The 13,247-nt window shown below is 38.4% G+C and overlaps 1 protein-coding gene across 7 annotated transcripts in view; it reads left to right on the forward strand.

Annotated features, from left to right (window-relative positions):
• BBS9 (Bardet-Biedl syndrome 9) overlaps positions 1-13,247 on the forward strand; it is a 448,656-nt gene that overhangs the window by 358,771 nt on the left and 76,638 nt on the right. For all 7 annotated transcript variants that reach the window (XM_043589232.1, XM_043589229.1, XM_043589227.1 and 4 more), the window contains one exon: positions 256-438. In XM_043589232.1, the coding sequence (XP_043445167.1) occupies positions 256-438 (183 nt within the window). The remainder of the gene's footprint in view (positions 1-255; positions 439-13,247) is intronic.

Below are 13,247 nucleotides of genomic sequence, written 5' to 3' on the forward strand. Positions count from 1 at the left end.
CCCCATTAAGCTGATTTCATGGATATTTTCATCCCCTGGCCATATGGATTTGGAATTACATCAGGGATTTTTTTTTTTTAAAGAAGGAAGTGAGCAGATGAATGATAACTATTTTATTACTCAACATAGCTTGTGTTTGTGGAAGACAAAGTTCATCAAGCTGTTTTAAAGAAAAACACAAGTGTGCCAAATGTAATTTGTTGAGGGCTCAAGCATTGTGAAATTATCCCTAACTGAAGTTTGTCATTTCTGCAGGTAATCGCTCTCGCAGATGCAGTAGAGGAAAACCAAGACAGTCTGTTCCAGTCATTCACCAGGCTGAAAAGTGCCACCCATTTGGTGATTCTGCTGATTGGGCTGTGGCAGAAGCTTAGTACCGACCAGATCGCTATTCTGGAAGCAGCATTTCTGCCACTGCAGCAGGACACCCAGGAATTGGTAAGGACCCACGACTCTGCAATGGTAACAGCCATTATTGAAAAGATTGTGGTTTTAAGAAGATGTCACATGGCTGTTGTATTTTCTAAGGTACCTGATGGAGGCTTTTTTTTTTTTTAAACCCAGATCCTGTTTTCCTTTTCTTTAAATCATAATAAAAATGTCAAATGAAGGCCTTTTTTTTTTCTAGAGCTATTTTAAAAATAGGTATAGAGTCCATTTTTATGTGGTATTCAGTCTATTTTTTATGTGCTCTTCAATCACTTAGAAGCCAGGGAAACAGTCATTTGACTGCCTGAGTGATGGCAGTAAACCTTCAGATTAGCTAATCCTTTCCTTTTCCACCAGAGAAAACAGTTCAGCCATTTTAATTTGCTCAGTGTTCTTAAATTTAAGTGTCAGTTCAAGGGTTAGGGAGAACTGAGATAGCCTTGCCAAATGACAGGAATATTTTGTCACATTTATATAGTTCTTAATACATAGTGTATAAACTTTTTTACTCTTGACCCTTTCAATAGGCAGTTTAGAACCAAAGTGGGGGGGAAGATGAGGGTTCATATTTAGAGTTTTTGTTGAAAGATTATATGAATAAAAGCATCTCAGACCCCTCGAATTGTAGAGGTTTGTATGACTACCAGGTGTCATCATGAGGGAACTTTTTGCATGCTTTTATTTACAAAGAAATAATATACTTCTTGGAAATTAGAGACTCTTGGACTCATTTTTTTGTATTGGAAGAAACCGTTTCATGAAAAAAGCCATTTCAAACATAGCCATGAGAACATAGGGCTAAAAATGATAGTACTAAAACTAAAATTTCTGAGTACTTACTAAATAGGCACGAGGTGGTATTTTAAGTGTTCCACAAGGATGCTCTCATTTAATCTTAAACATGGGCCTAGAAGGTTGTTAAGGTACTATTGTCACCTCCATTTAACATATGAGAAAATTTAGGCTTTGAGAGTTAAGTACGTTTTGGAAACTAGTGGATATAGAGCCATGGTTTGGGCCCAGGTCTGGCTGCTTTCAAAGCACATGTTTGTTTTTTTGTTTTTTGTTTTTTATCAATACACTGTATTTTAGCAAACAAAGTCATGAACAAGATTTTGAAAATCACAGGCTTTGTCTGTTCAATGTAATTTTCTATAATTGGGTCAAAGTATTGTCAGATGAAAAAAAAATTCAAGCTGTATTTTATATATAAACAAAATACTAATAAATAAATTGGGAAACAATTTAGAGTATACCTTTTTTTTAGATTCATAAAATGAAATTACTGCTAAAATTAATCTTTGAGAAGCCAGAAATGTGGACATTGTAATAACAGAGAACAAAGAATACAATTTGGGTTGTATTAGTGAGAATGATAACTGTGAACTCAGATTTAAGTAGTCAGAAAGACTTTGGTGGCCTCAGTTCCTGGTTCCACCACTCGATGATAAAGTCCTTCTGATCAGGTTTTCTGGCTGTTCTAAATCTCTACTTCTGTATTTCTAACCTAGAAACAATAATAGGACCTACCCAAGTTGAATAAGAATTAAATGAGATAATGGAATAGAGTGGAATTATATCTTACTCATTTTTATATTCTCAGCCTCTGGCACAGTTCCTGACCATAGCACAGTCAATATTTGTTGGGTGAATGACTAGAGTAAGGGTGAAAGCTAATAAGAAGTGACTTGGCAGAACAGATGTAGTAGATATAATCTGGAGCATGAGGAAGCAGGGCAGGGCCAGCTGTATAATTTACAGGACCCAAAGCACAGTGAAAATGTGGATCCCTTGTTCAAAAAAGTAGAAAAATAACCAAAATATTGTTAAAACAGATTCTAAAACAAAGCTTTTTACTTTCTGTGTCTCATCATGATGTTTTTATTTGCTATTTTATGCTATTCTAAATGAAGAAAAATAAAAAATTTAAGTTGTCAGCAGGAATTTTACCATGAATCTTTATAATGTGCAATGCCAGTTTTAACACAAATATAAGAGCATTGGACCTATATGCAGAATCACCAAAATTATATAATTTGTATTTTGTAGCTCATACATGCATATGTATTTTGTTCTTACAGAGCTGTGAATCACTGCACAAAATTAACTGCTTTTACTTCCCTTCTTGATATGCACACATCTACCAACACTTTCCACCTTCAGCTTACTGATGAGTAGGGAAGGAAAGAAAAAGGAGCTCTGTGTTACTCTATTTCCCTTTTCTTCTGTTACCATTTTCAGTGTAAGTAGTCGGATAATACAGGGAAGTAACAGGGGTGTAATGGACTTCCTTAGTCATTCCTGTTTCTTTGAGTCTATTTGCTGACTTTCTTCATTCAAAACAAGTTTTGGTGCAATGAAACGCCTTAAAGGCTGTCAGTGCCCCCACTTAATCAGTCTAGACATGCCCTCCTTGTATTTGTTTTGAGTCTCCCTGTCTCCCACTCATTCCGGGGCCATAGAATTCTAAGCTTATGGGGCAGAAAGGTAGAAGGAATGCGTACCGCGCATGTCTTCCCTTCTTACACATAATTCACTGTTCCAGCAGACATCACTTACAGAAGACAAGTGCAAGATAACATTAAGAATTTCAGGGGCGCCTGGGTAGCTCAGTTGTTAAGCATCTGACTTCGGCATAGGTCATGATCTCATGTTTCAGGCCATGATCTCACAGTTCGTGAGTTTAAGTCCCACATCAGGTGAGCTCGAGCCCTTCTTTGGGTGAACACGAGCCCCGCTTCGGGCTAACACAAGCCCTGCTTTTCTCTCTCTCTCCCTCCCTCCCTCCCTCCCTCCCTCCCTCCCTCCCTTTGCCTCTCCTGGGATTCTCTTTCTCTCTCTGCCTGTTGCTCACTAGCACCTTCTCTCTCTCTTTCTCTCTCAAAAAAAAAAAAAAAAAAAAAAAAAAAAAAGAATTTCAAGGTGGCAATGGCAAAACATTAAATCAAGCGTGGGGCCCTTCTGAACGCGGGGCCCTGTGTGACCACATGGCTCACATGCTCCTGAAGGTGGCCATGAAGTGTGGTTAGACCCAGAGGAAGAATTTCCTTGAAATAAAGGTTCTCAAATGTAGGGACTGAGTCCCCAGAGAGACTATGGAATTTCTGACTCTAGAGATCTTTCAAAACAGCCTCCATCTGCTGGGAATAGTGTGTTCATCCCTGTAGGCAGGTGAATGGACTAGGCATCTTCTCAAAGCTTCTTTCTGCCTGCCACTGTGTTCTTTGCTGTCATAACTCCCAAAATATAGAGGGAAAAATTCTTTCAACTTTCTTCTGAATTTGGCGAGATTAGAAGGGGTGTATACTCGTTATGTCTATTGAAGCCATTAATAAGACAGGACATTTGATAAAAACATAACTTGGAAAAGAATGAATCCAAAAAGACATTTTAATACTGCTTGTTATGCTCTTCATCTTTAATTAGGTTGTGGTATTCACTTTGGACTTATACTGTTGAGACAGCTTATATATCTTGAGAAAAAAGGAATCCTTTTTCATTCTTTAAGACGTACGCATGCGGTATGTGGTTTTGACATGCTAGTTCACAATCCCCCACATTATGCCTTTGGACCTCACAAATAAATGTTATGTGATGGGTGTCCCACTGAGATGTGAAAATGAAATATGCAAACCTGAAATAACTTGGAATGAGGGTAAGACGGGGAAGAAAGGAGTCTCTGACCAGAATGTTGAAAATATATCCCATATTGAAGTTATTATGATACCACAAAAATCTGAATGTAATTTAGACGGTTTGGTTGGAAGTGGATGGCAGAGTACATGTGTGAGGGGGAGAACTTCAGACATGTGGACAACATTTTCAGAAGAGACTCTCAGTTCAAGGTCAGATGTCCCCACAAGTATTGAGAGGTGGAAGAAAGTGCTCAGAAGATGTTTTATTTATGTTGCACATAGCACTGCACAATGGTTTGTTGTATTGTTATTTAGATGGCATGTGTCACAAACGGCAGGCTAAATGCCGTAGTTCACTCTGGAATATTTTCTGAACTGGCATCAGGTTCACAAAGCATAAATATTTAGAATTTATTATTCCTAATGAAAAGTGAGGTTCTTCACACTATCCTATCAGTATTTTTTTATATGCCATCTCATTTGGATCAGAATTCATCATTGTTTTCTTTGATCTGTTTCTTAAATGCTTTTCTATTTTTGTCACTTCTCATTACTATTTGGGGGCAAATAAATGCTGGTATTGCAGACTATTATGTGTGGCTTTTTCAAGGTGTTGAAAGTTACATATGCCAAATGTGTTTTTGTAGGGATACTTCCCTTCACTTTAAGAAAAACATTAACTGTTCTATTTGGCATCTCCATAAAGAGCTCTTAAACTCAGTTCCATCAGTGGATTTGATAATACAGTATTGTCCCTACCATCTTCCTGTGATGGAGAAGTTTTGCCCCAAATAACGTGTTCTATCAGTGTACCTGATGCCGCAATTCTAAAACTGTTTTCTTTTCAGTTTAGGGGCTGAGGATTTCAGAGTATCTGCAATGCAGAATTTAAACATACATCTACTGACCCTTTATCTACATGAAGTTCTATGGAAAATACTGTCTACTTAGGTCATGAAGGGCTGTGTAATGGTTTGAGTCTGAGGGAGTGTTTAATTGTGATAGCACACCTCTCTCATGATGTTATACAAAAGCCAAAAACTGCAAAACTCCGCATACCTCAGGATTGGCTTAAAATCTTTTCATCCGGTCATATTTGCATTCAGTGAATATTTATTAAGTACCTACTATGTTTCAGGCAGTGTTCTAGGTTCTTGGCATATTTTAATAAACAAAGCAGAGTTAGAGCCTATCCTCCGTTGATTTACTTCAACATTGTAAGCAAACATATTCCAGTCACAGTCAGCCATAAACATATTGGCTACCTGATTTAGTAGCCACTTGTCATATGTGGCTATTTAAAGTGAAATTTAAATAAAGTGAAATAAAATTAAAATTTCAGTTCCACGATTTCACTAGCTGTATTTCAACTGCTTAGTAGCCACATTGGAAAGTTCAAATATAGAACATTCCCAGAAGCGCCTGGTTGGCTCAATCAGTTACACATCCTACTCATGATTTTGGCTCAGGTCATGATCTCACAGTATGATTTTGAGCCCCACGTTGAGCTCTGCATTGACAGTGTGGAGCCTGCTTGGGATTCTCTCCTTCTTTCTCTGCCCCTCTCCCACTCTCTCTATCTTTCTCAAAATAAATAAATAAACTTTAAACAAAAAAGAACATTTCTTTCATTGCAGTACGTTCTATTTCATAGTACTCTCTATCATTAAAAGAGAAAGGGTTTTGTCAGTTGGGTTAAACAACTTGAGCACAGTTTAGCAAATTAATGAAAGCAGGGTAGGACACTGACATTAAGTTATGCCACGGTGTTTGCTTTAGCAGCCCTTATTTCTGGTATTCCGACATCATCAGCCTGGTCACATGTGCAATGATCAGACTTTTTCTAGGGAGATGAATGCATCTACATAAAAGGGAGGCAATAAGCTGGCACAAGTGCTGCTACTCCCCCTTCACATGACCTTGGTAGACATTATGATCATCACAAATTCTTTCCTGTTGAGCCTGAACATGATCTCAGAATCCTTTTGAATACAGCATTTGAGGTAGTCACTATCACTTGCATTTGGTATATGGTTAAATCCTCTTTGCCCTTCTTGAACTCTGTACAGATCTGCTCCTCCTTTTCTTAGCCAACAGCTTAGATGACTAAGATTCTTTAAGATGAAGTCTAGAAGATGGCAAGAGAACAAGTAGGAACAATAGTGTTATTTCCCAATGGGCTTTCTCAGACTTAGGCTCTAAATGTTCATTTATGTTCCACCTGACTCCAGAGGAATCCCCAAGGAAAAGAGAAACGGAGCACTGGTTTGGAGACCTGATTATACACAGTCTTAGATTTGGAAGGAATGTTGGCACATTGCGTAGCATTTTGCCTTACTTTTTCTTTTCTTTCAAAGTTCACTTAATATCTTTAGTAGATATTATCTACTATTTGAAAAAGAAAAGCTTTATTGCGTTCTTAAGAGTTTAACAGTTACCTTCCTTAGCACTGAACTTTCAGATCCCCTGAGAAAGTTAAGGTGGAAATTTACATCAGTGGGAGAGGAGATTTGGACCTTCAGCCTTACTTTTTGATTGATTATTCCTTTTACAAGCTGATATGGAAAGAGAGACTTATTTTTAACATTTTCAACATGGTTCATGTGAGAAAACAGATGTTTATAATAGGAAATCCTATTGTGTGGAGGGACTTATCAAGACTCACTCACAAGGCTTGAAGGCTTCTACGTCACAGGTCAGATTTGATATAAGGGCCATTGTGCCTCCTGTCTGGGTTGAGTGATGACTGAGATGGCTAATCATTGCTGTTATTAATGTCCTCTTCTTAGAAGGCAAACAAAAGGAGGAAGTCTGGTGTCAGTATCAAGTCTGCCTTTAAGACTGTTGAAGTATCATCACAATTATAAATGTCTATGGGAACATAGTGGAGAAAGTAAATATTTTGGTAGTCCCCTTGATCTTAGCCAACAAGATGAACATAAAAGAATTAGTTCACGTTCACAATGGCCACATACTCTGTGCTGTTCCTAGTTGCATGCAACTGGGGTGTTATGTAGTGGTATAGTTTTCCACTTCACCGGTGTTGAGTAATGCTTATCTCAGAGCCTTTCTGATAACTTGCTTGCTGTTTTAAAAATTGAAATACATCAGAATAGGAGCCAAGTAGAATGCAGTATACAAGTGGTGATGTGTAATCTTTGACATTTCCCTTAAGTATATCAAATATGAAACAGTACTTTAACGGATGCCTTTAATGCCTATGCATTCAAGGGTAGAGAGACTAAATAAATGAGCAAAGAATTGATTAATTGAAGCTTCACTCTCACTATATGCCATCCCCAAATCTTTGTGAAGCGAAGTGTGGTTTAAATATAAATGACTAAGTAAAATTCACACAACCATGGTGAGGAAAATGATCATCATCATCCTCATAATGCCCACCGATTTGATTCTTGGCCAGAAGTGTATTTATAGTAATGTAATTTCCCTAAAATACCTTTACCGAACTTAGTTTGAGTCTACTAATTATGAAGAGATGATCTTGACATGTCTGGGACATTACACGCTTTTGGAAATGTGCATGTGGAAATTGTGGACTCTTTCCTCTAAAACTAGCGCTCTCTGTGTGCTATAACCACACACAGAGCTGCTCCAGGGTCAGTCAGTCACTCTGGACTGCTGTTGTTCATTTGGAAATGTTCCTCAGAAACCCCTTTGGCTTGCGTCCTTGTTATTCTACCTGGCTTTCTGTGGTGGCATTTGTAGTAGCCTTTCTGCTCATGTCTCTGCTCTGGTACTCCTTGCACCTCGCTGCTAGACTCAGCCCTAAGCTCTGTCGTCACACATCTGCTTGCATACTTTCTGTGGCTCTCTGCTCCTGGTTCAGTTTGCGCTCCAGTGCCAGGCATTCAGGACTTTCAGTCACTTGGCACCACCGCATCTTCTTTCTAAAACTCGGCTTCTGTGACTCCCCAGCTTTCCTGCTCCGTTCTGGGAAATCTGACTTACCATGGGTACACAACTTCTTTCCAGCATGCCAGGGCTAAGAGTGCTTTTTTCTTCACCTAACATAGTGTCCTCTGTTTACCCCTCTATCCACCCTCATTAAGAAGCAGATCAATTCTCATTCCCTCCTTATTTATTCTGGCTTACATCCTCTTGTGAATTTCACTTGGGGGTATGACATAATTTAGCTCTCATTATGTATTCTGAAATTGTCAATGTGCTTGTCTTGTATTCTAATAAATGTAGGGACAGATTCTTTTACATCCCCACAGACTTAAATCTTAAATTAAGCATACAGTTGGACATAAATATTTAGGGATTGCTTGATACCCCATTTATTTTCATAGTGTTCCGCACATTTACAGATTTGTCTTCAACTGTATAGTTTTATTAGAAAAGGAAGCATTCTCCTTCCATTTTGTACCACCCCCTTTTTTGCAAGCAACTTCAAATATTTTGGAGTTCTGCAAGAGTGCATCTTGAGCACTCCTGTGTGGATGGCAAAAGATATAGGTAAATTGATAGCCAGACCACCACACATGTATTTATTTATACCTATATTCATCCACATGTCCTGTGATTTAATCCAGTAAGCACAGAAATTTTTAATATGACCAGTGATGAATATATGCAAGTGAAAACATTAGGTATGCCTCACCCATATTGATTTAGTCAAATTTAGCAATAAATAGTGCTGATAGACGTGTAGTAAAATTTACATACCCACTTCTTTCTATAGGGTTTCCAAAGCATCCTCCAGGAAAAGGTAAGTCATAAAATGAATCTAACACTTGGCACCAATAATCTAAGTTAATGCACTGGAAGTAGTAAACTAAAATCCATTTAGTTTGTTTTTATAATTATGGAATGCTGAAAGCAAACTAAATGCTAATAATTGGACAATACAAACTGTGGTATATCAGTTGAATAGAAGATTATGTCACAGTAGGGTTCAGATTTTTTTTTTTTTTGAGCAAATACTTAACTAGCTCTATGTCCTTAAGCAAATCAGGGAACTCTCTAAGCATTGGTTTTCTTATCTGTACAGTGGTGAGCTAGACAAGACCCCAAGGACTGGTTTTGCTTTGAAGAGATGTGAGAATGGCGATTTGGATTTTATTTCAGCTTGCTTTCATTTTATATTCCTACTGAACCAGTAAACAAATGGTACAGAGGGAGAACATGAGATTAAGAAAGGGAGTGAACTTGGCTCTCCAGTGCCTTTCTCATGAAGGCATGCCCAGAGTTTGATGGAAAACACAGTTTGCACAGGGTGAGGAATCTGCCAGTTCAGAGGTGTTTAGAACCAGAGGCTCACTGTCTTTCACACAGTTAGTCTGGGAGAAGGGCCACGTCAGTGTCTGAGGAGTTGTTCCACATGGAATTTCTTTTTCATTGCAGGTATATCCTTTCCTCTACTATATTTTTTATTGTGTAATCTGGCCTTCATTAAGTTTGGCTGTGGCCTACTACAAATGATTTACTGAAACACAATAAACATTGAATGAAAAAATACATAAAGCAAGGTTTTTCTTCCTCAAGACAACGTATCCAAATTCTTTTTATTTTTATTTTTTATTTTTTTACACAAAGTAACTGAAAATTACCTTGCTTGTTTGGTCTCCGTGAAGTAGACCGCATGCTGAGCCTCCCTTGGGTGTCTTCACCATCATTTTCAAATTCAGGGTTTGATGTTTAGTTATATATATCATCTGGAAGACCAAAATACCACTACTGTTACTCCTACTACTGCTAGTACTACTACTATTACAAATACAGAGGTGCTAAACCATGTTTTAAAAAATTGCATTACATGTGTGACCTCAAAGGTGTGCAGGTATTATGAGGAGACCCTTTGTATACCTCTGAAGAGTCCTATGAGGACTGATTGAGATAATGTACATGAAATGCCAAATGTAGGGCCGGTCATATGATGATCATCCAAGAATTATTAGCTATTAATAGTACTACTGGCTTTCAATAATAATGTGCTGTAAGTTACAGCATTATTTTATAGACCACTTAGGAAAAAAAATACCTGTCAATTAAACTATGACATAGTGCTTTTTCTCTTTTAACTTTTTTTTCCCCAAAACTCTGAAGGGTCATGTAAGGTTTTTAGTAAGTATTGAAGGAATTCTTGTAGATTTATTTAGACATAGTTTATCATAGATACTCTCGTGTCTGAAGATATAAGCAACATAAATTGGTTAAAGTGTTCCTGAAACTTCTCCACATTCAGAATTTGATTCTCTCCACTCATATGTTTTCCCACATAGCATTGTCCTGTGTGCCATATGTGTGTCCTGTGTGCCGTGAAGAGCTCTGTTGATGCAGCATTTAAGAGTGGGCCACTGTTGCCTTCCTGATTTTCTTCTGAGCCTCTGATATCCATTTAATTTTAATTTTTTATTTGAGAGAGAGAGAGTATGTGTGCACGCACACGAATGGGGGTAGGGCAGAGGAGAGAGAGAGAGAGAGAGAGAGAGAGAGAGAGAGAGAGAGAGTCCTAAGCAGGTTCCAAGCTGAGTGTGATGCAGGGCTTGATCCCATGACCCTGGGATCATGACCTGAGCTGAAATCAAGAGTTGGACACTCGGCCAACTGAGCCACCCAGGCATCCCCTGATATCCAGATTTAACACTTTCCTTTTTGACTAAGCTCAAAGCTTTACTTTTTCCCTCGGTTGAATCCTGTGTTGCTGGAAGTTAAGCAGCTTCCATCCAGAGTTACCAGGAAATTTTAGGCAAATTGATGTTTATCGCTTAAACAATAGTTCTGTGTGATACATTAATTAATCAAACCACATCTATTCCAGAGATTTGGTCATTCCTCCTACTTCAGTTACATTGCTTGGCATAGATTTTTAATGTGGGTGCATGTATCTCAGTAACAAAGGGTAACACATTTCTTCTATCTGTATCTTCTTGTCTTACCTCCTGGAAATCACGTAGCTTTTGCTTTTGCAAAAAAAAAAAATACAAATTGTTGTCATTCTTCTGTCATGAATATATGCTTCACTAATTTCAAATTTGTACTTCCGACTGCCCTATTCCAACTTTTTTATTCAGTGAATCATAGTATATTTTAAAAGACAGAGGCTCCTGGGTGGTTCATTTGGTTAAGCATCTGACTCTAGATTTTGGCTCAGGTCATGATCTCATGGTAGTGAGACCAAGCCCCACATTGGGCTCAATGCTGGACATGGAGCCTGCTTGGGATTCTCCCTCTCCCTCTCTCTCTGCCCCTTCCCTGCTCTTGCTCTCTCTCTCTCTCTCTCTCTCTCTCTCTCTCTCTCTCTCACACACACACACACACACACACACACACACACACACACACACAAATATATATATATAGTATGACAATCAGTTAAATAGGAGAGTCTGAGCATTGTATATATGCCAGGTGAAATGATAATGTAAGAACAGCTGGGACAAAGGCTGTGCATACACAGGAACTGACAGTGATAGCATAGCATGACTGGAGCCTAGAAGCAAGCAGTTGTTAGATAAGATACTTCCCTATGTCAGAGATGTTAAATTGTGCGGGGAAAACCTAGAATTGGTGGAATGTAATTGTAAGAACAGAGTAGAAGAATGATAATTTTAGTCATTCTTTATTACGAGTTAATTTGTGAGTAATTTGAGTTGGGGACAGGAAGTTATTGAAAAAAGGAAGACCTTGGTTTTCCATCTTGAAGCAGGCATCCCTGACCAGAAGCAGATTTCACATAAATCAGAAAAGAATCTTACCAGTTGCTACTTTTGGAAGAAAAAGCCACGAATAAGCTGTGAAAAGTAATGACTGTTGAGTACCTATTGCTATAACTTTTAATCTGACAGATTTATAAAATTTGAGTTTAAATTTTGCTGATATGTTATTTATGAGAACTGCAGGAACCCAGATCTTCTCTCCCACCACAGTGAATAAGAATATGCAGATGAAATAACTGATATTGTTAGCAGGAATATGCTTTACTTTCTGCATTTAGAGTAGCAAGAGTTTCCATTTTCCTGGAAATAAAATCTGATTTCTGTGGTTTAATGGCAGTGGTTAGCAATCTCAGAACCAAGTCCTATAAGCTTCACTAAAAACAGGATTTCCCCTTTTTGTAGAGAAAAAAGGAGAGAAATCACACACGTGCACACACACACACAATCACACACGTGCACACACACACACACACATACACACAGAGGCCTGCCTCCCACAATTCAAAATAATAAAATTAACTTTTATTGAGCATTGTTATGTGTTAGATATTGGCCAAGGACTCTGCATATGCTACCCCATTTAATCGTATGTGTCTTTGAAGTAGAGGGTTGTAGCAGATGCTGTGTGTGATCTGCCCATATCTCTTCGCGTCCCACCGTTCTTACAAGCTTCTGCCTTCTGAACATCTGCAGTTCTTTGCCTGTGGACTCTTCCTGTTTGGCCAAGTCTGTACAGCCTCTGTGTTCAATCAATGATTGATGGGAATTGGTAGATTAATACCCCAGCCCTCTCGTCCCTCTGGCTGGGAAAATTCAAGGTATGTTCTACACCACCTCTCAGAGTAGTCTGACAAGGTTGCACCAGTTGCCTGTAGTGGTAATTGCTCGAACACACAGCAGTTTATTGGCTTCTCTTCCTTCCCAGTCTCACTTCCTCACTACCCCCTGGCACTTTTTGGATCAGCTCTCAGGTAAACCATTTGTGCTCACATCCTTGTCTCCTTGTATTAGTCCCAGTTTACAGATGGGGAAGTATGCCCACAGTCACACAGACAGAAAATAACATCCAGGCTTTGAATCTAAATTAGGGAGCTCACAAAAATTAGCAACCTGATTTAAGGGGGAAACTTTTTTTATAAGTACAAGTTTTAAATTATTACTATTATTATTATTATTATTATTATTATTATTATTATTATTAGAAAGTGTGAGCAGGGGAGAGGGAAAGAAAGAGAGTATCTTAGGCATACTCCACGCTTAGTGCATAGTCCAATGCGGGGCTTAATCCCACAACCCTGGGATCACAACCTGAGCCAAAATCAAGAGTTGGGCATTCAACCAACTGAGCCACCCAGGCACCCCAATGGGAAGACTTTGACCAGGTGATCTTACTGGAGTTTTTTTTTTAATTTTTATTTAAAGTCATGTTAGTTAACATGCAATATAATATTAGTTTCATGTGTACACTATAGAGATACAACAGTTCCATACAACACCCAGT

This window comes from Prionailurus bengalensis, chromosome A2, assembly GCF_016509475.1.
Source record: "Prionailurus bengalensis isolate Pbe53 chromosome A2, Fcat_Pben_1.1_paternal_pri, whole genome shotgun sequence".
Lineage (NCBI taxonomy): Eukaryota > Metazoa > Chordata > Mammalia > Carnivora > Felidae > Prionailurus > Prionailurus bengalensis.